Source organism: Plectropomus leopardus, chromosome 24, assembly GCF_026936395.1.
Source record: "Plectropomus leopardus strain MGB_pleo_1.0 chromosome 24, ASM2693639v1, whole genome shotgun sequence".
NCBI classification, from domain to species: domain Eukaryota; kingdom Metazoa; phylum Chordata; class Actinopteri; order Perciformes; family Serranidae; genus Plectropomus; species Plectropomus leopardus.
The window spans coordinates 8,525,025-8,547,435 of record NC_142199.1 but is presented as its reverse complement, the minus strand read 5'-3'; the positions used below and the strand labels follow the sequence as shown (position 1 = coordinate 8,547,435).

General features: G+C 35.6%; 5 protein-coding genes across 5 annotated transcripts in view; 4 read left to right on the top strand and 1 right to left on the bottom strand.

Moving 5' to 3' along the window:
* The window catches only part of spega (striated muscle enriched protein kinase a), an 88,381-nt gene extending 75,863 nt beyond the window's left edge, over positions 1 to 12,518 (bottom strand). Inside the window, exons 1-2 of the mRNA XM_042512895.2 lie at positions 12,348 to 12,518; positions 11,613 to 11,746 (exon numbers count right to left, since the gene is read on the bottom strand). The gene's annotated coding sequence lies outside the window, so the exon portion shown is untranslated. The remainder of the gene's footprint in view (positions 1 to 11,612; positions 11,747 to 12,347) is intronic.
* LOC121963088 (uncharacterized) lies at positions 233 to 4,300 on the top strand. Its single transcript, XM_042513456.2, has 9 exons — positions 233 to 318; positions 445 to 477; positions 1,430 to 1,483; positions 1,639 to 1,777; positions 2,172 to 2,287; positions 2,419 to 2,469; positions 3,493 to 3,619; positions 4,071 to 4,185; positions 4,272 to 4,300. Exons 1-8 carry the CDS (start codon positions 288 to 290, stop codon positions 4,180 to 4,182), a joined length of 663 nt encoding a protein of 220 aa, XP_042369390.1. The 5' UTR covers positions 233 to 287; the 3' UTR covers positions 4,183 to 4,185; positions 4,272 to 4,300.
* LOC148185486 (rhamnose-binding lectin-like) lies at positions 5,343 to 9,276 on the top strand. Its single transcript, XM_088074906.1, has 7 exons — positions 5,343 to 5,373; positions 5,842 to 5,874; positions 6,000 to 6,053; positions 6,181 to 6,325; positions 7,242 to 7,357; positions 8,644 to 8,815; positions 9,023 to 9,276. The coding sequence occupies exons 1-7, from the start codon at positions 5,343 to 5,345 to the stop codon at positions 9,132 to 9,134; spliced, it is 663 nt and encodes a 220-aa protein (XP_087931032.1). The 3' UTR covers positions 9,135 to 9,276.
* Positions 12,519 to 13,791: 1,273 nt separating the features above from the next.
* LOC121963956 (high-affinity choline transporter 1-like) lies at positions 13,792 to 17,176 on the top strand. The gene is made up of 8 exons (XM_042514193.2): positions 13,792 to 13,990; positions 14,129 to 14,242; positions 14,338 to 14,493; positions 15,128 to 15,276; positions 15,354 to 15,497; positions 15,594 to 15,747; positions 15,829 to 16,043; positions 16,130 to 17,176. Exons 1-8 carry the CDS (start codon positions 13,807 to 13,809, stop codon positions 16,658 to 16,660), a joined length of 1,647 nt encoding a protein of 548 aa, XP_042370127.2. The 5' UTR covers positions 13,792 to 13,806; the 3' UTR covers positions 16,661 to 17,176.
* Positions 17,177 to 17,991: 815 nt separating this feature from the next.
* inha (inhibin subunit alpha) lies at positions 17,992 to 21,758 on the top strand. Its single transcript, XM_042513454.2, has 2 exons — positions 17,992 to 18,339; positions 19,792 to 21,758. Exons 1-2 carry the CDS (start codon positions 18,042 to 18,044, stop codon positions 20,538 to 20,540), a joined length of 1,047 nt encoding a protein of 348 aa, XP_042369388.2. The 5' UTR covers positions 17,992 to 18,041; the 3' UTR covers positions 20,541 to 21,758.
* The last annotated feature ends 653 nt before the right edge of the window (positions 21,759 to 22,411 follow it).

Genomic DNA, 22,411 nt, shown 5'->3' with positions numbered 1-22,411 from the left:
AAGTATCAAAGATTTTAAGTCACAAGGTTCAAGTCCTGTCAGGAAGTCAGGAGTCATTGGTGTTAGGTCAGGTAACTCCACACCTCTGATACACAAACACAAACACAAACACACACACAGACACATGTCCAATAACTAAATATTATGCAGTCTGTGTATCCCTCAGGGCTGTTTACCATTGATTTTCAGGACCCCCATGCTTGTGTTTGTTATTGAAACAAAAGACGAAGAAATTGTATAAAAAGCCGAGGTCTGCTTGCTAGTCATCACTTGCTGTGGCTGACAAGATGCCTTCTGCAAAATTGACAATCACTGTCTGTGAGTACACAACCTATTGTTGTCTTAAATGCTTTTTAACTGTGAAGGTAACTTCAATATGCAACCACAGTATGTTTTGCATCCTTTACATGATCACGAATAATTTTTTACTGTTTTATCTTTTAGTCCTGGCTGCAATTTGGTGTTGGACAGCTAAGGGTAAACTATTACGATTTCTATTATTTATTTTCCTCTGATTTCCTTTCTTTATTTACTTTTTTTTGTGCCTTTAAAACTTTATTTTACACTTTTTTTTGTTTGTTCAACTTTTTGTTGTGAACGGTCATGATTTCTTTATCTCTCACAAACTATTCAGTCTGCTTTTGTTCTATAAACTTAATTCTGTAAACAGCTATTCATAATTTATTGTTAGTTTGAGTTTTATAATTTCTAGTTAAAAAAACTATCCAGTAATCGACAAAAAAAGAAAGAAAAGTAAAGCTACATGAAAGCCCTGAGAGACAAGGTGAAAAAAAACTTGTTGGGAACATTAGACAGCAACAATTATACAATACAATACCTATAGATAAATAAGGGAGCCCTGAAAAATATCCTGGATACATAAAAAATGTATCTAAACATTGTCTTAGTAAATTATGTTAATGACCCTTACTGAGGTAGATGATACCAAGAATTGGAGTTTAAAAACTATTAAAAATACTCTTAAGCAAGCTTAAAAAATACAGACTTTTTTTTTCTAAAGACAAAGACGAAAAAAAAACCAATCTATGTAGCACCGTCAATCAAAATAGCTTGAACAATTAATTAAGAAAAGTATCCGAAGGAAAAGTATATCTGCAAAATATATACAAAACAAGCATAAAAGTGTCTTTTCAACAGCTCCTGGGACTAACCATAGACAGTCAATTCAACTTACTTCTACTTTCTCACCCAAAGTTGCACCCATAATCATTTTAAAAGTAGCCCCCAGAGAAATGAGGTGGTTGAAATGTTGCATATTGTTTACAGTGACAGGCATTAGTCATGCAGCAGGAATATTATTATTTATTCATTTAAAAGTAAATGCAAAATTAAAAATAAAAATTTTAAAAATGACTGAAGGACACTAAGAAAATACATTTGTAAATGTTATTTATACTTTTTGTTACAGGAGAGTTCTACACTGATGTGGCCTGTCCTGGTGTCAACAGCGAGCTGAAATGCCGTATGTATCCTATTATTTATTGAGATTTTAAGAGAATGTATAATCAGTTTTTTCTCACTACCTTTATTCTCTCAGTCTTAAGCTCTCCGCTTCACTCTTCGATCATCATCCATTGTTACGAGTTGCTTTATAATCTTTGTTTTGTGTATGTTCAGCTGAAGGACAAGAGATTACCGTATTTTCAATGGAGTATGGCGCAAAGAGCTCTGTTGACTGTTCTGCCAGAGACCAGCCTGCCATGTACCCAAAATGGAAATGCATCCACTGGTCCATGTTAGGATGGGTCCAGTCCATGTAAGGGTTTTGCTATTTTGTTCTTTATTTAACTTTATTATTATATATTTAATATAAATACATACAGAGGAACAATAAAATAATTTAGTTTTATTTATTTTATATAATAAAATAAAATGACTGCAAAAATGGGTGTCGCAGACTCACAGAAATTTGTTTTTTCTTCCTTCCGGCCCCATCAATCATCTCATGACCCCTAAAATTTATTCTGTGACCCCTTCCAGGGGGCTTGACCTCTAGTTTTTAGAGACATTATCAATTGCAAAATCATAACAATAATAATAATTATAATAATAACAGTAGTCAATAATAAAATTGCCTATGTGGACATTTTTTTTGTGCATGAAATAATCTCTTCTGTGAAAAATCTTGACATTTTCTAATATTTCTCAAGCTGCGATGGAATGCAACGCTGCCGACTGCCAAAACCCCATCCCGACATGTTAACGTGCGATCGCTCAGAAGAAAACTTCATTCAAATCAGCTACATGTGTTACACAAAAAGTCCTGGTGAGTATTTTTTAGCCCTACAGAGGACTTGCTGACGTACAGCAGCACAATTCTGCAGATACCACTGAAGATGTTAAGATGATTTAAGGATTGAAATTATGAACTGACCTTGTCTCCTAATGTTTTAACAGATAGGCGCAAAGTTGTTTTTTGCGAAAATCAAAGAGCAACCCTCAAGTGTGGTAAGAATGTGTCTTTTTTTCTGGCATTATGGAAATGTTTGGATGGTAGAAAAGATTAGCCTTCTCTCCATTAGGTTTTTTAAAATATAAAAATACGTATAGTCATCTTCCTTTGGATCTGAATTTTTCGAGTGCTGGCTCAAATTCTGCACCCATAAGTGCCCTCACTTTCACAATAAAACAAACCACATATGAACAACTGGGGAGCAGCGTGCTCGCTGAATGTTATTGGACCGAAGTTCAGCCGAGTCAGCTGTTTTACACGCTCATTGCCATGGGATGGGGTGCTGTTCACAGCACTGCCTGCGGTGAAGATAGGCAGTGCTTTAAAAAAAATAAAATTAGAAAAGTAAAAAGTAGAAGAAATATACCTATTAATTAAGACAAACAAAAAAAAAAAAAAACAAAGAGGGAAAAAAATCACAACTAGTAAACAAACAAATGACCTGGAAAAATGTGCTTAAACAATAATAATAATAATAATAATAATAATAATAATAATAATAATAATAATAATAATAATAATAATAATAATAATAATAATAATAATAATAATGGAAAATATTATTAAATATATAAGTAAGTTATTATAGAATTTGTTTTTGGACATTCCCAAGCATTTTAGAAAATAATTTTCTAAATCTATTCTCTTCAATTTGTGGAACACTTTAATACTTGTGAAGGCGTGAAGGACAATTTTTATTTACAAAGCAAATCCCCTTCCAAGGAGCCCCCCATGTTGTTTCTACAGTAGTCCATAATGGACAAACCAAACACTAGCTCTAGATAGGAGCATCTATGTTTTTGCATCGCTCACTATAGTTCTCCTACATACTCCTACTCCTACAAAGTTTCAGTTTTGCAAACTCAACGCCACTAAATCCGTCACACTGGACCATGGTATTTGTGTGAGATGACATTTTAATGAGTTGATTAAGCAAGTTGCATCAACTGCTAACTGGCTGACAGTAGTTCTGTTCTGTTTTATAACATATTTTGTCTTCATTTTTGTGTCACCCTCAGACAGAGGACGCCGACTTATGATTACAAGCACAAAATTTGGCCGTTTTGACGAGAACACCTGCACCAAGGGGAGACCTTCAAAAATGACCTTCTGTTCAAGTCCCGACAATGGATACATTAAAAAAAGGTGAGTGTGTGAGACGAAAGACTTTTGCCTTTTTCTTTCTGAGTGTTAAGCACAGTAAAGTTGGCTTACTGAAGTTGCTAAAACTTAAAAAGACTGATTTTATTACATTTGTCATCTTTAAGTTATAACATCCTAACAAAATTAAGTAAATATGGCTAAATTTAAAGTAAACTTAACAATTACATATAAAGTCAATGTAAATTAAGACTGATAGCTATATTTACTTACATTTTTCAAGGCAATTTTTAAAGTAAAATAAACTTGTTAGATACACATTTACAGTGTAAGTACTGGTAATAATTATAATCTTTATTGCATTGTTACTGTTGGTATGTCAAAGTGGCTGATTTAGTTTTTTAAGGTAAACTGAATTTGTGGTTTGTTTCTACATTAATGGTTTGTTTCTACATTAATAACTCTCTTTGCTTTTTAAAAAAAAATGTACCCTCAGGTGCGAGGGCATGGGAAGTTGCTCGTTTGTTCCCAATGCTAGAACTCTTGGAAAACCTAGTTACTGTGATCATCTTCCCAAGTACGCTCTTGTGGAATACCTTTGTCTGTGATTGGTAAGCCTTAAAACAAACACATGTACTGCACACAGTTTTAAAAACTTGTTATGTGACACCTGAAGAAGTTTTCTTGTAACTTTTAGGAGATCTGCTTCTGATAACAGCGTCCCAGAGAAGACTGACTTCAGTTCATCCACAGACTTCATCCAAACACATTTCAACAAAGATGTGATGTGATGGATTATTAAAAGACTGCAGCTCATGATTGTGTTATTATCTTTTTTGAGATAATCATATATGCATTGGTACATTCAGCTTCCCCTGAGCTACCACCTTATCGTGGTGGAGGGGGTTGCGTGTCCCAATGATTTCATTTATTTTTTTTTTTGCTTATTGTGCAGCTGTACTTTTGGGAAACATATTTTGCAATGCACATTCTTTATACTTGAATATGTGCTTTCCATCAATGGTCATTCGCTGTGAACCAAAATCACTTTGTAGGTTATTTAAGATTAGGGGTGGGGGAAAAATCGATACAGCATGGTATCACAATATTTTTGTGTGGCAATATCACATTGACACACAGATGCAAGTATCTTTTTTCTTATATAAATTACTCATATTACAAATAAAAACTAAACGTTTGGTATGCTATGAGAATGCTAATATCAAAATCTTTTTCTGATCACTAAATAAGATTTGCCACAATAACAATGACTGAAGTGACCGAAAACTATCTTAACAATTGAGTTTTCTTTAGGGGACATCATTTGCCGTCAAAGGTTAACAAATCGCAGTATATCACAATATATGTTACCACAATACAAAGCATATCATTCAACATTTAAAACTGCAAAAATATCATATCATGAGTCAAATTAATTTAAAAAAACTCTACAATTGAGGACAAGACTAATTTTCTTATACATATCATTCAGTGCATACACTAAAACTCCTCAGGCAGCACATCATATTTGGATATCAAACATTTAGATAACATCATGAGACACTATGTCATCTATTTATATAATATAGTATATACACACACATGTCTGGAAATTAAATTCTGTACTGTACTGTCTATACCCTGCAGGGCTCTTCATTGTTGGTTTTCGAAACTCCTCTACTTATGGATGTGTGCACATTTAAACCAGGAGAAATTGTATAAGAAGCCAGGTTCTGCTGTTTGATCATAATTCACAACGGCTGACAAAATGCTGTCTGCAAGACTGACAATCATCGCCTGTGAGTTCCCAACCTGCTGTTGTCTTAAATGCTTTTTTAAGTCACCTTGTTCAATTTACATTTTGTTTTTGTTCTTGTTTTTTTTCCTTAGCCCTTTATTTGCTGCACAGGGTGGTTAAAGTGTGATAGAGGAAAAATGTCTGCAATAATGAAATAGCAGGCAGAATTTTAAATATAAAATGGGATCTCAGATATTTTTCTATGATTTCAAAATTACAATAGCTTTTAGAAGTTTTTAAAACTGTACTGTAACTATTGTCATTATCTATTTTGTATTTATCATTTCATGAAGGTTATTTGTTATTCTGAGTGACACATCTCGTTAAGTCATTTTTGATTTAATGAAGAAATGTCACCAACACATGAGATACATAAAGAGAAGGATATGTGAAATAATATGATGAAAATAAAACATAAAAAGTGACAAAAATAAAATAATATATCTAATTTTTTTTATTAATATTTCAGTCCTGGCTGCAACCTGGGGTTCGACTGCTTATGGTAAAATATTACAATTTCTATTATTTCTTTTCCCCTTATTCCCATCCTTTATTTACACCATTCAAATAATTTTTGTTGTGATTTTTGACAACTGATGCACTAACTTGCACAGTATTTTGCTTCAGGTGAACACCACTATGATGTGGCGTGTCCTGGAGTAAACAGCGAACTGCACTGCCGTATGTATTCATTTATATTTTAACATATGACAAAATCCATTTACTCCACCACCTTCTTTCCTCTCCTCTCCTACCATCACCCGATGTTACTATTTTGCCTTATGACCCATGTTTTGTGTATATTCAGCTGAAGGACAAGTGATTGAAGTGCTGGCCATGAATTATGGTGAGAAGAGTTCTGCTGACTGCGTTGCTAGAGACCACCCTGGCAAGGTCTTAGACGAAGAGAAAGTCTGCTTACACCCAATGATGATTGGATGGGTCCAGTTCATGTAAGAGTTTCTCTATTCTGTGCCGTATGTGGCAACTAAGTTAGTAAACAACTAAAAGTGAGCATATTTTACAAAAGGAAAATGACAAATGGGTTTATTTTGAGATGGAAGCGTTTTAAATCATCTATTATCGAACATTTTCCAAAACTTTGGATATTAATCAATGCAGTAGTTTGCTTTTTCTTCTTTCCTGCCTCATCAATTATTTTATGAGCCCTCAGATTTATCCTGTGGACCCTTGGAGGGGGCTTGATCTCTAATTTTTAAAGAAATTTTTAACTGCACAATTAACCCTTTGAAACCTCAGCCAACTGGCTTAGTATCTGTAAGAAAAATGTGATGGTGATGAGCATCTTAATAAGAAATGGCCCAAATATTTGCAAAACAAAGAAAGAAAATTTTAAGAAATTAGATTAAGCAAAAAAGAAGAGACACATAAAATTAAAAACTAACAAGGAAATGACCTCATTAAAAAACTTAAAAGAAAAGAACAAAACAAATCTTAACATAATTTTGAATGCAATGTTATAATAACTATAGTGTTCTGAAAATGTTGAACTATGTTTCTTATATATATATATATATATATATACACACACAAATTTCTCTCTCTCTCTCTTCATTTTCTTGTCAACTTTTACTCTTGCAATGTAAAGGAAATTTCTTACCAAGTTGCTCATGCTTTCTGCCCCATGTTTTTGAACGAAATTAGCCAAGTTACTCTGATTTAACATATTTTCATGCTTGTGAAAGGCTTCTGAATGCAGCACAAGAAAATTGATGTCTATCCAGGTTTCAAAGGGTCAAAATGGGAAATTAAATAAAATTAAATTAAAATTGCCGGTGTGCATACATTCTCTTGCACATAAACAATCTTGTCAGTGCAAAACTTGAACCCTTTCTAATATTCCTCTAGCTGTGACAACATGCAACGCTGCCGACTGCCCAAACCCCATAAGGATATGTTTGAGTGCGATCACGCTGAAAACTTCTTCGTTCAGATCACCTACGACTGTCACCCCAAAAGTCCTGGTGAGTATTTTTAAGCATCACTGACATACAGCAGCATAATTCAGCAGTTATCATTGAAAATGTTTGGAAGATTTTAGAATTAAAAGCGAAGATCTGACCTTATTTTCTGATGGTTTTTTTTACAGAGGTGCATACAGAGGTTGTTTGTGAAGGACATGAGAAAACTCTTAAGTGTGGTAAGAATGCATCTTTAATTTTATTTCAGAATGTTGGCTTATCATTTTGTTGCAATTTTAAGCATAAAAATTATTTTGTATAAAATTTAATTAAATTTTTTGTAACAAACAATAGGTGGAGAAAAATAACTGATGATATATCCAGTGTGATACTATCAATGCAATCTAGTGTATCTTTTTAATTAAAATACTTCTGTCAAAAGCCACTTTTGGGATAGACTGCGGAAAATATGAGATGATTGAACTTGTTTCATTGCATTACACTGCAAGATGTTTCTATGACTTGTCTTTCACTGACACAATAACCAAAAAAAATTAAATAAATCAATTACAAGGGGGCAGAAGTAGAGAATTTCCAGGCCAGGAAAAAAAAGGTTTTTGGATACAACAAGATATTTTTCACATTTTTACAAGTTATTTTCATGCTATTACAAAATGTTTTCATGTTACAGTAAGATTATTTGCTCTAACAATATGTTTTTCATTTTATACAAGGGCACTTTTCTTGTTTTTACAATATATTTTCATGCTAAAACAAGATGCTTTCATGTTATAGAGTTTCTTTGTTATTTTAAGATATTTTCACGTTTATATGAGATATTTATATGCTATAATAATACATTTTTATGTTGTGATATTTTTTAACTTTCAAAAGATATTTTCATGTTATGACAAAATAAATTAATATTACAAAACATTTTCACATTTTTTGGAGATATTTTCAGGTTTTAACAAGATATTTTCTTTACATTTTTTAAGATATTAATTCATTTATTTTTAGCAAGAAAAGTCTCTTTGCTTTCCAACATTAAGATTTTAGTCAAAACGTGTATGACAGCAATTGTCTGACCAGGCAAATCCGTTGACAAATCCGATTTTCAAGGGACACCTGGGCAAGACAGCATAAAATTGGACCTTATAGGAAATGTGTATTATTGTGTTTGCAAATCCTGTCATTTTTTTTACGGTCAATCACTGTAATTTAATGAGGTTTGTGTTCTTAGATAACATTTTAGTGGGTTGATGAAGCTACACCAACTTTTATCTGGTTTATTTTAGCTTAAGTTATTTAAATGACCAATTTCATCTTCATTTTGGTGTCACCTTCAGAGAAGGGAAACCTTCACATTTTGAAGGCCAGTTACGGACGTTTCAACGAGGAAATCTGCACTGAGGAGAAACCTTCGACAATGACCTTCTGTTCAAGTCAGACAGCTGATTATGCCATGCATCACATGTATGTACTGGTTCAAAAAACAAAAGACTATGAGTGGAGGAAAAGGGAATATCATATTGGCTCTAAATAATTGCTTTTCTTAAATACATATTTTCTTTTTGTGCTATAAATGAAGTCATACAGAGTGGTGTTGCTTCTCTGTGTAGGGTTATGACTGGCTGCTTTATTTATTATTTTCACACTAGAATGAATGTTTTAATCAGCTTGTTTTTACATTAATAGCACTTGCGTTTCTTCTGAATTTATCTTCAGGTGCGACGGCGAGCATGAGTGCCATGTTAAAGCCGACAGTGATGTACTGGGAGAACCTATGTTCTGTGATGATCTTCCCAAGTACCTCACTGTGGACTATGTTTGTGAGTGACGGGTAAGTGTTATAATAAACACATGCACTGTGCACAGTTTTACAAACAGTTGAAGCATTTAATGTGTTTTGTGACGCCTGAGGATGTTTTCTTGTAACTTGTAGGAGATTTTCTTCTGACTACAGCAGCCCAGAGAATAGCAGTGACTTCATAATTGGGTTCATCCAATTCATCCACTGGCTTCATCAAAACAAATGTCATAAAGACTGTTATGGGATGAATTATTAAAAGAGAGCATCTAACAATTGTGTTTGTGTCGTTTCTTAGAAAGTTACATCCGCACCAGCAATCAATTCAATGATCTTGTCAAAAGCAGTTCTGATGTTTACTTATGATTTTAAAATGATTTATTAAGACATCCTGTCAGCCAGATGTGTGATATAAATACCATCCCATGTTTGCTGAAAGAAATTACGTGAATTTGGCTCGGTTTCAAGGGGTTATCAGGTAAATAATTCAGGATTTGAGCAACTTAAGAAGAAATGGCCCAAAAATTAGGAAGAAATGATTAAAAAATACAAGAAAAATATCTGAAAATTAACGCAAAACAAACACATAAAAAACAACAAAAACAAAAAACACAAGGAAGTAAAACACCAACAACAATGAAAAAACTGATTAAAAATTAACAAATTTCAAATATGTGACTCATTAAAAATATAGGTAAGTTCAGTAAAGATCAGAAGCGCACTCCAATTTGAATTTTTAATTTTGAAACACAGATGTTTGAGGCAAGACGTTTATATGGAAATGTTAGAAAAAAAACACACAAGTGGGGTTAATTATAAGTAACCAAAAACTAACACAACCAGTACATCCCAGCAGGGGGACCCAAACCTTTCCAAGTCAGTTTTTAATGAGGGGTCAAAGGTTATGGGCATTCAATATTCAGCCCTTTTGTTCAGAGATTTCTCTGGATTCTCTGAATCTTTTGTCAATATTATGTATTGTAGGTAGTGAAATTTCTTGCAGTTGTTCATCAATAAGCTACATTTATAGATCTTATAATTATATTTTTAAAACTATATGTGGAAAGTTCTAAACACATGTTTTTTGAGCATTTCACAACTCCCGACGTCTTCTGTTGTCCCTCTTTCAACTCTTTTAAACATGTTGCAGGCATCAAAATCCGAAAACGTGCATATTTTACTTAAAACATTAAAATGTATGAGTTTAAATATTACATATATTGTCTTTGTATTGCATTCAACAGAATATAGGTCAAAACATATTTACCAGTCATTACATTCCGTTTGTATTTATGTTTTACGGCGTCCCAACTATCTTGTAATTGAGGTTGTATATTTACAGGTTATTCATGACAATATAAAGCTACAGTAAACGTGTAAGTGTTGAAGGAATTATAAATAAATATGTAGTATTGCTCTAGTTTTACCTCAATGAACTATTTTTAAACCTTTTCCTTCCTCAACATTATGATTAGACAAAGAGTTAATGTTAAGTTAAGGTTGTTGAAATCAATATGTGCATACAGTTTCAGTTAAAATATAAAACAATCAAAATCCATGTGTTTTTTTTTTCAACCATTAAATGTTAGAGGCAAAATATTTTATATTCATAATGTGTTTTGCCCAAAAACATGTCACTGCATTGAACACACGCATCTTGTGATGAAGTACTTTAACGCTCTCTTGTGGTCGACACAGTAAATTACATCAATTTACAGCTTTCAGCAAAATAAAAGCCCCAGTGATGCACCAGTTTCACACACTGACATCTGAGTGCACTCATCTATATTTCATTTTTTGTGTGATTTTGCAGACTTTTATTTATTTTAATCTGTTTTATGTATTTTTTATAACTTTTTTTAATGGTGCAATACAAGTGATTGACAAGAGAGCACTTAAAAGCACAAGACAAATGGGGAGAACTAGACAAAAAAAGTAAAAAAAAATAAATAAATTAAAAAAAGGCCAGAAAGACTAAACAACAAAAAAATAGGTAAGAGACATAATGTTTGACTTCATCCTTTTCAAACCCTCTTGTGGGTTTTATAAATACAAAAAAACCCATCTATTTTATGTTGAATATCTCCCCTAAGCCAAATCAAAAACATAGCTCCCTCCCCAATGCTTAAAAAAACGCCTGAACTTCCTCCCTTGTTTTGCACCACCCCCTCCCCACTGATAAATAATGAACAGTCCCTCATGTTGAACATCCTCCCAAAATATGCTGGTCTCAATCTCTCGTCTCTTTTTTAGTTGTATATATTCAATGCTTGATTTTAAAGGAAAGCTCTTTATCTGTTTAACAAACACAAAATTTGTCCCTAACAAGCCATTTTTTGCCAAGTGAAGCCCAAAATAATGTTCCTAAGGGCAAATTTACAGCTTACATGCGTTTCTTGATATATGAGATTTTTTTTTGTAATGTCCACTTTTCAAACATGAGGTGGCAATGAAATCATTCTGAACCAATGTGATGCATTTAGGACAACCAGGTGATCCATGTCTTACCTCTTCAGTCGCAGTCTTTCCGCATCTTTCTTCAGGGCATCTATCAAGAGGAAAGACTCTTCTGTTCGCCATGGCCATAGATGTTTCTGACTCTCCAATATCTCTGAATTCTTCTAGGCCCACATGGGAGGAACCTGGTGGGGGACAATGATGCTGAAGTTAGTAATTCTTTGCACTTTCACAAAATAAAGGTTTCACAATTGTGAAACTTCATTTTAAATAATCTTTCTCTGGGAAAACTAGTCCAGATTTGACAGGACTAAGTATGTTTTTGTTTTGGACCTGGCTCAATGTGGTCACAGTGAAATGTCCCATTGTTTTGCATTGTCTCTCCCTCCTTTTTTGTGCGTTTTCACAAATAAATGTAAAGTTTGACAAATTTTAAACTGTGTTAAAGACTCACTAGTCTTTCTGGAGTGTCCTGGGTTTCAGATCTGGTCCTGGCTCAATGTGGTCTACATGCAAAATGCAGTGAAATGTCGCGTTTTGTGCATTTCCACAAAAGCAGTAAAGGTTTCAAAAATGTTAAGGTGGGTTTCGGACAGCGTTGAGTCTTTACCGAAAATGTCTAACGTGCATGCACAGCAGTAAAACGTGCAGACAACCAAGCAAAAGTGTGTCAGTAATGCAAGTTAAGGTTCTCATATGGGCAAAACGGAAGCTACGACTCTGAAGCTAACTTCAGCCTTGTTGTGGGAATCGTTGCAGACACTAACTTCACAGCCACGAGCTTACCTTCTGCACGTGCTCCAAGCTCGTCACCATTCAGTATTGTGGGTAGACTTTTACGCAATGTCGTTGTCTAACGATTGAGTCGCGTTAACCCAGAGTGCCGCTAATATAGTTAATAGAAAAACTGTAAATTTAAGATATATGACTCTGTGTTGGCTACACGGCTGAGATGGCGCGTTCAAAACACTTCCTTGTGTACAACCTACGTCACGATGATGTTTGCTTTGACGTCAACTAATGACTGCTGCTGCTGAGCAAAGATGTTTGAAAAGCGGAATTTTTATCACCAAAAATCACATATATTTGGCTACATGTTTATATTCAGACAGTATATTGTATAGTTTATTTTACTATGACTTGTTGGCATACTAGACTATATATTTTCATGGCTTTTTTCGCATACTATACTGTGACGTTTTTGTATATACATTTTGTTTTGCATAACAACCTACGACTTTTTTGTCATAGTCTGCGATGATTTTTTTTTTTTTGGAGTGGTGGGGGGGTGTTCTTTACTTGATACTTTGACTTGGCCTACTATAAAATTACATTTTTTGCATACTATATCATGACTTTGACACACTATGATCTTTTTTATGTTTTTTTTTTTGCATACTTTACTATGCTGCCCCCCCCCCAATGTTTTTGCACTCTAAACTATGACTATGTGCACTTTTTTTCAATCAAAGTACATTATGATTTTTTTGCCATCCCAAACCCAAACTGATGTGTTTTTTCTTGTTTTAACGTCACAGAAAACGTTCTCATTTTCATTTTATTTGACTATAATATGAAAATAATTAACACTGAATCTGAGGTGCACTCACAAAAACGTTTCTGACCTGATCTCCTGAGGTGAAAAATGTTTTAGATAAAATTATTAATCATGGGGCAACATCTATCTCACCTGGTAGAGTGTGTTACCTATATAGGCTGAGGCCCCTTTTATCTACCACTGTCCTGTCAATAAAGGCTAACCCCCCCCCCCAAAAAAAAAATCTTTTACTAATAATAATTATGATAATCTGAATAATAATAATAATAATAATGGTAATAATAATCACAATAATAATAATAATAATAATAATGAGAATATGTTTAGTTTTAACACATAAACAACTGCCTATAATGCAAAAGATAAAACCCCATCAAGTACAAAGGAATGTCACAAAATGCTGTATAAGACCTAAATGAGATTCTGATGTTACCAGAACATGGTACCTCAAATGACCTTGTTCTTTTTACCCTTTCTCAGGTTAAACAGAAACAAGCTCAGTGGAGAAAAAAAAATGCAAATGTTCGATTTTTGTATGTTCTAGTTTGTCCCTGAATTAATTTCCATATGCATATTATTTTAATAACAGTTAATATGTCCAGAAGCCAATTTATTTTAATTTGATGCAACAAGTTAAAAACCTGGGCTCTCTTGAGCTGAGGGAGTAGAGAGTGTTCATGATCCACGATGGCTCTCAACATACCAGGAGTTACAGTTATGGTTGCGTTCTACTTGCTTGTGTTGGGAACTGGCATCTGGGCATCCCTAAAATCTAAGAAGATGGAGAAAGACATGCACAGTAGTCATGTAGAAGTTTCCTTTTTAGCGAACCGCAGAGTCAGCTTGGTAATGGGAGTATTTACAATGACAGGTGAGTTGAGGTTAATTTAATGTGATCTTACTTTCTTACCAACAGTACATGGTACTTTGATTTCTACATCTGCTGTCTCTGAAGAGCATTTAAAACATCAGTTATTGCACCTGTGGGTTTGTTTATATCCCATTGCAGCTACTTGGGTTGGCGGTGCCTTTATCATTGGTGTTGCAGAGTCTGTGTACGATCCCACCAAAGGTCTTATCTGGGCTCTCATTCCTCTGCAGGTCTCTGTTTCCTTCATTATTGGTAAGACTCAATAACTTTTAATAAGAAACTTTCAACATCTAAACTAAGTTCGCATTTTTCCCTTTTGTAATTTGCCTCCCTTTTGTAATTTTAAGGTGGATTGTTCTTTGCGAAGCCAATGAGGGAGAAAAATTACATCAGCATGATGGATCCATTTCAGAGGAAGTATGGAAAGGCACTGGCCGCGGTTCTCGCCATTGTTCCAGTCATAGTTGAAATCATATGGGTTCCTGGATTATTGATTTCTCTGGGTACAAATATGCAAATACACTCAAATGCACAATTTCTCTCAATGTTGTAGTAAAGACCAGAATGTTTCAGGACCAAGACATTTATGTGTTGAGACCGAGTCATAACCAAGACCTGAGTATATTGAGACCAAGACAAGACCAAAACTTTGAGGGGTTAAGACTGAGACAAAGGCAGGGCAAGACTGTCAGGATCCAGATCAAACCACTGCAGGACGCACTTTTGGTAAAATATGGAAGATGCAAACTATCTGCTTTCCGCAAAGTGATCTGAAAGATCCACATTCCCATAAAAATATTAATAGAAAATGATTGACAATTTATCTTCAATCATCTCTTTTGTTTCCATATATTTTGTATATGTGTGTACGTATGAGTGTGCCATGAGAAATGTCTTGATAAAAGAGGTGAAAGGTGAATTTTATGTGTGGGAAAAAGTTTTCTCTCAGCAAACAAATACTAATGAGCTGAACTCAACATATCTTTTTTCAAATACTCCTTTTTTTTCCACAGGCTAAAATAGAGACAAGACTGAATAAAAAAGCAGCTGAGTCCAAGAAAAGACCTTTAGTGGTCTCGAGCCAAAGACCAAATTTGTCTAATTTTTCATTTAAATTTGTGCATGCGTCTGTTTCAGGGGCGACCATGACTGTCATCTTAGATCTACCCTTCGGTGTTTGCGTCTGGATCTCTGCTGCAGTGGCGATCATCTACACCGTCCTCGGAGGTCTCTATTCAGTTGCTTACACTGACGTCATCCAACTCTCACTGGTGCTTATTAGCCTGGTGAGTTTTACACAATGCAGACATATTTCTCATCCAATTAATGGGTTGTTTGAAAATCTAATCTTCTCTTTTCACAGTGGCTGTGCGTCCCTTTTGTTCTAGCAAGCGACCTCTATACGGACATCACTAAAACAGCGTTCAACCACACGTATCAGGCCTCCTGGCTCGGTCAGCTTAAGTCTAATGAAGTTGGTAGATGGATTGATGATTTCTTAGTTATGGTAAGAATAAGGTCAGAATAAAAGTATATTGGATTGTGACTTCTTAACCATAGTATAAAAAGAGGATGGTATTTTGGTTTGTTTCACATCTTCCAGGCTGTCGGGAATATGGCCGTTCAGGATTTCCATCAAAGGACGCTCTCTTCCAGCTCAGCATCCACAGCCAGAACCATCTGTTTCATAGCAGCAGGAGGAGTCGTCATTGCTGGACTCCCGTCAGTGTTGATTGCTGCTGTTGCAGCTTCAACAGGTACATTTATGACTCTGTGGTATCTTCAACACAACCAGATTAGTAAATGCAGAGTTAACTGTTGCCTGTGTTTGTTTCAAGATTGGAACTCCACATCATATGGTTCTCCCTCTCCATATGAGCGAGGGGAGACAGCCATGGTGTTGCCCATCATCCTTCAGCATTTAACCCCGAGCTACATTTCTGCTTTTGGCATCGGAGCTGTCGCTGCTGCTGTGATGTCATCTGCTGACTCTTTTCTCTTATCTGCGACCACCATCTTCACCAACAACATCTACCAGACGATCAGGAGTCAGGTATCAGGAACAGGAGCATGAAAGTGGCAATTTTTGGGTGTTATTTGGGGTGTAAATATCCACTTATGTGTTATTCTCCTCTGTAGGCATCAGATAAAGAGTTGCAGTGGGTGATTCGGCTCTCCATAGTGGTTGCAGGACTTGTGGGAACATCCCTCACTAACCTGGATGGTGGTATTTTGGTGTTCTGGATCCTAGGCTCAGACTTGACCTACACGATTATGTTCCCGCAACTGATCTGCGTCCTCTTCACTGAGGTTTCCAACGGTTACGGTGCAATCGCAGGCTACCTGGTTGCAGTGGTGATGAGACTGTTGTGTGGAGAGCCGTTGTTAGGCCTCCCTGTTATTCTGCAGTTCCCAGGTTGCACTTTGGTGGACGGGGTTTACATTCAGCGTTCTCCTGTTAAGACCATTTGCATGCTGTCCGCTCTAGTCTCCATCCTCATGTTTTCATATGTGGCCATGATCCTGTTTAACAAGGGGATCCTTCCTGAGAGGCTGGATGTGTTCAAGGTGAAATCCCAGCAAGCACCAGCAGATGGTGCCAGAGAGAATGAGTATCAAAACAAACAAGACTCATCTGCCTCTGAACCAATGTTTGATACAAGATGCTAATTTTTGAAACTTGTTTTTTAATGTAACAACTGCTTTATTTACTAAAAACAGTGGATATACATCGCATGATTAAAGAGCTCCCCTTTTCCAAACTACCTAAAAATCTGTCATTTAAATTTAACGATTACAATATTATGAAGTTAACTTTCAAAAACCCAGCACTGGATTTGTTTATGCACATTTTGATATGGAAAGAATTATAATTACTTATGATGTTAGAGTCTTGTTTCTTATGAAGAATTTATAGTTGTTCCTTTTTTATCACTCCGAAATATGTTTTTTAATTCTTAGTGTTGCTTAGTGGTGGTTGCTCAACTGTTGTAACTGTATGCTGGTCTTTTTTCTTTGTTCCCAAGTCTCTTTTGTATGACAGAGTATTAGGGCCACATTAATAAAAAACAAAACAAAAAAAAACAATGGAGTGGTTGAGAATAAAGGCATATTGTTTCAAAAATAAAGTTGTAAGCTTTCAAGAAAAAGAGTTGGAATATTATGCAAATAAAGTCATAATTTAAATAGGAAGGTAATTCTCAAGTAATGGATCGTGAACTGGATTAAGCTGAAAATGTTTTGAAAAAGGGATCAGATTGAGTTTTTTTTTTGTTTTGTAGTTTCATAAAACACCTAAAGCAAAAAAAAAAAAACAGAAAACAGAACAAAAACAAAGTGTGTAACTCACAAGTAGACATTTGTTGTGTCCCTCTTTTCTTCCCAGGCAGGTCGTCTGACGGCTTGCACAAGTGATGCTGATAACACTGAGGATGGCTCGAAGACTATTGGTTGATTTGTCCTTGGCCTGTTAAATAGCACATAGACACACATTATGAAAAAAATAAAAAATTCTGCGCGACAGGTTCAAGGAATCAAGGCCAGCCAGATAAAGAAGGCATACTCATGTTCCCCTTACAGTAGACAAAGGCTTTTTGTTTAGTAAGAAAACAGGTGTGAGTTAGATATGATGAAGTAAAAGTGTGCATAAGTAACACTCCTACATTATTAATGTACATTTACAGTGTGTGACAGTGGCTGATTTCTAACCAAAAGCAAGTCTGGAGGACACAAAAGATGAAACTGCAACATGCGGACACATTCTCTTGATACTGTGTGAAACAGCCACAGAAACAGATAATGCCACCTCCCAGCCATCAAGGCCGTTCTTTGCTATCTTCCATTTATGTGCTGGCAACATGCTTTTGCTTGCAGACTTCGCTCAGATTCAAAGCTGCAGAGCCGATCAAATATGTGTGAGAATACAGAAAGTCACATAGGAGAATCAGTTTTCTGGAGCTAATTGCACTTTCATTTTGGACTTTTTTGTTGTTACACCTGAAGGTATTTTACGCCCAACAGTGTCAAGCAGTTGTCCTACAGTACGGTCACGATGTCCTGTGCTCTAATCATCCTGGCCCCTCTGTGGATCAATGTTCTGACACAAACCTGCAGGGGAGAGGAGCTGTCCCGGGAAGCGGTGTTGTCCTGGTTCAGAGAGCGGCTCCTGGAGGGCCTCGGGCTAGAGGAGCCGCCGCTGACCACAGTGCAGGGTTCTAACGGGGACACGGCACAGCCAGAAGCAAGGCATGCACCCCGGAGGGCCCCCAGGACAAGCAGGACAGCGTGGGTTAACCATCAAACCAGTCAAACCCAGGAGATGTCTCAAATTATTCTGTTCCCCAGTTCTGGTGAGAAGCTTTGCTGTTATTATTATTATCAGTATTATTTTTAATTAGAATATTCTCACATGTGCACAGTTTCACTCCAAAAGACTATATTTTCATTTTGGATCCTTAATTAAAAAGTGTCTTTTTTTTTTTGTTTGTTTGAGTCAGATTTTTTAAAGACTAAAAATTATTTAGAATTACACTCCTGGATTGCAAAATTTTATTATATTTTTCTTGCAACAGCACAAAAATGGCCCTAATCATGTTAAAAAATGAATTTGAAATATTTTCTCTTTATGTTTTAGAGTGCATAAATTAAGATTTAATTTAATTTTTTTCTTTAAAATTACATTGCCTTTTTGTCAGATTTTCCACATAGTTATCGTTTTGCTAATCCTAACATTGACATCACATTACTGATAGCAAACTCACTAAATGCTTACTTCATATGTGAAACAAATGAAGCCAAATACTTGCACTTCATATTAGTTTTTTATATAAACTTATACAAATAATCGTAAGTGTAAGCAAGTGCTCTTGTGTCACACAGACCCAGAAGCCGAAAATGTCACACGCTGCCCTAGCTGTAACTTCCGAAATGTCACTCAACCAACAAAAGTCTCAAAATAACCACAAATAGATGCAAATGAAGTATAAAAAGACATAAATTAACGACAAAAATGGGGAAAAAAACCACAAAGAGACACCAAGTGACTACAGAGAGACTAACAGATAAAACAAAAACCACATAACAACCGCAGAGGCACAATTGACAATAAAAAGAGACAAAATAATAAGAGACAGAGAATTACAACCAAGACACACAAAACAACACAAAGAAAAGCACTCCTCTGACTCACAGTGATGTCACAATGTCCTGGAGTCCATCTGTACCTCAGCAAGACTAGCCTCAAGGATATCACCTGTTATTGTGAAAATTCAGACAAAACTGCTCTTTAATATTTAATGAATTTTGTTAATTTAAAAGCTACATTTTTCATTCACAAACAGCAATTCTCTCAATCGACTCCTAAGTTTGTATCTTTCCTCCTGGAACTGGAGGCTCTTATTTAGTCAGTCATCTTAATAAATAACAATAAAAGTGTTGTTTAGCTTTTGGAAAATTATGCCACTTTCTTTCCGAATCCTCTGACTGAATGTATTTGTATGTTTATTTGTCTTGTTGCATATTTTGTTTGGTTTGGTTTCTTGTTCATAATTTATTTATTTACCTACTTGTGTTCCTCATTTTGCCTGCATCATTTATCATTTCTGTACATTTCACTTAAATTGCTTGATCTTTCAGATATATTATTTTAATTAATTAATTTATTTATTTTTACCTGTGGTGTCCTTTTTAAGTTATGTTTTGTATATGTGCGGTTTGTCAAAAAAAAAAAAAAAAAACTGCGGAAGTTGCCCAATAAAAATGCAATGACCTTCACTAACTGCTCTCTCATTTCACTTTTGCAGACTCATCGTGCACCAGCACTGACTCATCACCTGGAGAACTCAGCAACAGCCACTTCACATATTACTTCCAGCCCTCAGTGAACAACCAGGAAACCCTGGTCACATCTGCCCATTTCTGGTTCTTCGCAGGCAAAGAAACCCAAACTAACTCCTCTGCCCAGCTGTTCGCGGTCACTTCAACACAGAAGCTTCTTCTGGTGGCGGATGCTCCATCAAAGACGAGCTCAGACGGATGGACCACCTACCACCTGGATCAAAACCTGCTGGCTCCTGTGGCTGAGGGCCCTTTCCTGCTTCAGGTCCGCTGCCCATCCTGTCAGTGCCTCAACAACGAAGCAGACAAGACACCCTTTCTCCACCTCAACGCTCAGCCTCGTGGGCCTGTCCGCTCAACCCGCCACGCACCCTTAACCATCCCCTGGTCTCCCTCAGCTATCGACTTGCTGCAGCGGCCCTCACAGAACAGACCTCAGCTCAGCGACTGCAACAGAGCACAGATTGACATCAGCTTTGAGGAGCTGGGCTGGGACAACTGGATTGTCCATCCAAAGGTGCTGACTTTCTATTACTGTCATGGGAACTGCTCTGCCTGGGATCGACCCAGCGCCATGCTAGGGATCACACAGTGCTGCGCTCCGGTCCCGGGGACCATGAGGTCGCTGAGGATCACCACAACGTCTGATGGCGGGTACTCGTTCAAGTATGAGACCTTGCCCAACATAATACCTGAGGAGTGCACTTGTATCTGATTGTTTAAGCTTAAAGGGACAATTCACCAAAATTAAGTCTTTGAAACCTGGATCAGTTTTCTTATGTTAAGCTATGTGCTTTTTAGCCAAATTGACATTTCTGGTTTCATGTGCTGAGGTTTTAAGATTGCTCTTGAATATGTCAAGTGGCCTTTATTGTCTGTTTTACATTGCAAAAATGCCAGGGGGGAAATTTCCAATTTTTGTAACGTAAAGGACAATAAAGTACTTCTACTTCAAGACTTCATTTCTGGAGAAATAAGTTCCTGTTCATTTTTTCAAATGCATTAATTTTAGTGGTAAGGTGTTAAAATTTGGGGGAACAGACTCTGTAAAGGGACAGTTCACCCCAAAATCCAATGTCTTTTTTTTACCTGTGGTTCTATGAGACACATGAGAATATGAGAAACACTCCTTCTTACAGACATCAGTCTCATAACATTATAAGATACAATTAAAAGAGCATCATAGAAAAATGCAAATCTCTCACCCACAGGGCAGCATCTCAGCCACCACACTGTCTGCTCCAATCTCTTCACATCAAAGTGAAGACGCTGCACAGCAGCTTGTACCATCGTTCTCCACAGCTGCGTCTGCCACGTCTCCTCACCACGACCACATAATGTACATTTCCTGTCAAAACACAAGTGCATTTTGAAAAGTCATGCCATCCCGAAAAATACAACAAATGCAGGAGGAAAGTTAGCGCATCATACATGGAACGTGTTGGGATGAGAAAGACCTTTCCTGCAGTTTTGTCGACATATTATACTATAACTTTTTTCAACATTAAACGCTATGATGTTTTTTGCAGTATTTTCATCACGTTATATTAAGACCTTTTTGCAGTATTTTGGACATGTTATGACTTTTTTTTTGCATTTAACATAATAAATCAAAAATGTTTGGAGTTTTCCCAATGTACTATACTATGACTTTTTTTTAATTTTTTAAAAAATATTATTCTATGACTTCTTTTGTAGTATTTTAAACATGCTATACTATGAATTTACTATGTACTATATACTTGGAGTTTTTTTTTTAAAACATGAGTCTGTTCTTGTCATGCCAAGTTATACTTCACTCTACTACATTTCAGTGAGAAATATTGTACCCTTTACATTTATCTGAAAGCTTTAGTTACTAGCTGCTTTGCAAATTAATATTTTTGCATAAAATACATACATTTATAAAATGTTTTGTAATAAATTATCAAAATAAATAAATAAATAAATAAATTATATTATGAGTACAATTATCAAGCAAAATGTGAATTTTATAAAACTTGTACTAAATTTTGTATGTTTTTGTCATTTAAGCTACAGTCTGTAATCAAAAATAAGGAAAGGCCAGTACTCTATTGCTTTTCCTTGTGTGATTCTAACCTTCAGATGGCAGTATAGGCCAAGCTGTCCGACTACTGTAATTGAGATGTACATTTTAGAATGTTAAATCATTGATTTAACTCTTCGAAACCTGAGCAATTGGTCTTGGTTTTTCTTCAAAGTATGGGAATTAGGAATGCACAATTTTAAAAGAAACCAACCAAAAACAAGAAATAAGTAAAAAGCTACAAGAAAATGACCTGAAAATAAGCTGGTAAGTAAAAAAAACAACAACAAGCAAATAACCTGAAAAAAGTGCAAAAAATTCCCCCTAGGCTTTAGACAATTTAGTAGCACCGCACCTCATCTTTATAGCTAATTTTCAGGTCAGTTTCCTGCCACCGGTTTAGGAACTTATTACAATTTTTGGGAGGTTTCTTATTAAGCTGCTCATTGCCTTTTTTCTCAAGATTTTTTGAAAGAAATCTTTTTGCTTCACCTTTAAAAGGTTTAAATGCTTGTAAAAGGCATCTGAATGCAGCTATG

What these genes read in the sequence shown, in the direction of transcription:
- LOC148185486 (XM_088074906.1), top strand. Translation starts at nt 5,343, where the DNA reads ATGCTGTCTGCAAGACTGACAATCATCGCCT. An exon ending in CTGGGGTTCGACTGCTTATG is followed by an intron (nt 5,875 to 5,999) that starts GTAAAATATTAC and finishes ATTTTGCTTCAG; the next exon opens with GTGAACACCACTATGATGTG. An exon ending in GACTATGAGTGGAGGAAAAG is followed by an intron (nt 8,816 to 9,022) that starts GGAATATCATAT and finishes ATTTATCTTCAG; the next exon opens with GTGCGACGGCGAGCATGAGT.
- LOC121963956 (XM_042514193.2), top strand. Translation starts at nt 13,807, where the DNA reads ATGGCTCTCAACATACCAGGAGTTACAGTTATGGTTGCGTTCTACTTG. An exon ending in GGGAGTATTTACAATGACAG is followed by an intron (nt 13,991 to 14,128) that starts GTGAGTTGAGGT and finishes ATCCCATTGCAG; the next exon opens with CTACTTGGGTTGGCGGTGCC. An exon ending in TGCTGTTGCAGCTTCAACAG is followed by an intron (nt 15,748 to 15,828) that starts GTACATTTATGA and finishes GTTTGTTTCAAG; the next exon opens with ATTGGAACTCCACATCATAT.
- LOC121963088 (XM_042513456.2), top strand. Translation starts at nt 288, where the DNA reads ATGCCTTCTGCAAAATTGACAATCACTGTCT. An exon ending in TTGGTGTTGGACAGCTAAGG is followed by an intron (nt 478 to 1,429) that starts GTAAACTATTAC and finishes TTTTTGTTACAG; the next exon opens with GAGAGTTCTACACTGATGTG. An exon ending in CAACAGCGAGCTGAAATGCC is followed by an intron (nt 1,484 to 1,638) that starts GTATGTATCCTA and finishes GTGTATGTTCAG; the next exon opens with CTGAAGGACAAGAGATTACC.
- inha (XM_042513454.2), top strand. Translation starts at nt 18,042, where the DNA reads ATGTCCTGTGCTCTAATCATCCTGGCCCCTCTGTGGATCAATGTTCTG. An exon ending in TATTCTGTTCCCCAGTTCTG is followed by an intron (nt 18,340 to 19,791) that starts GTGAGAAGCTTT and finishes TCACTTTTGCAG; the next exon opens with ACTCATCGTGCACCAGCACT.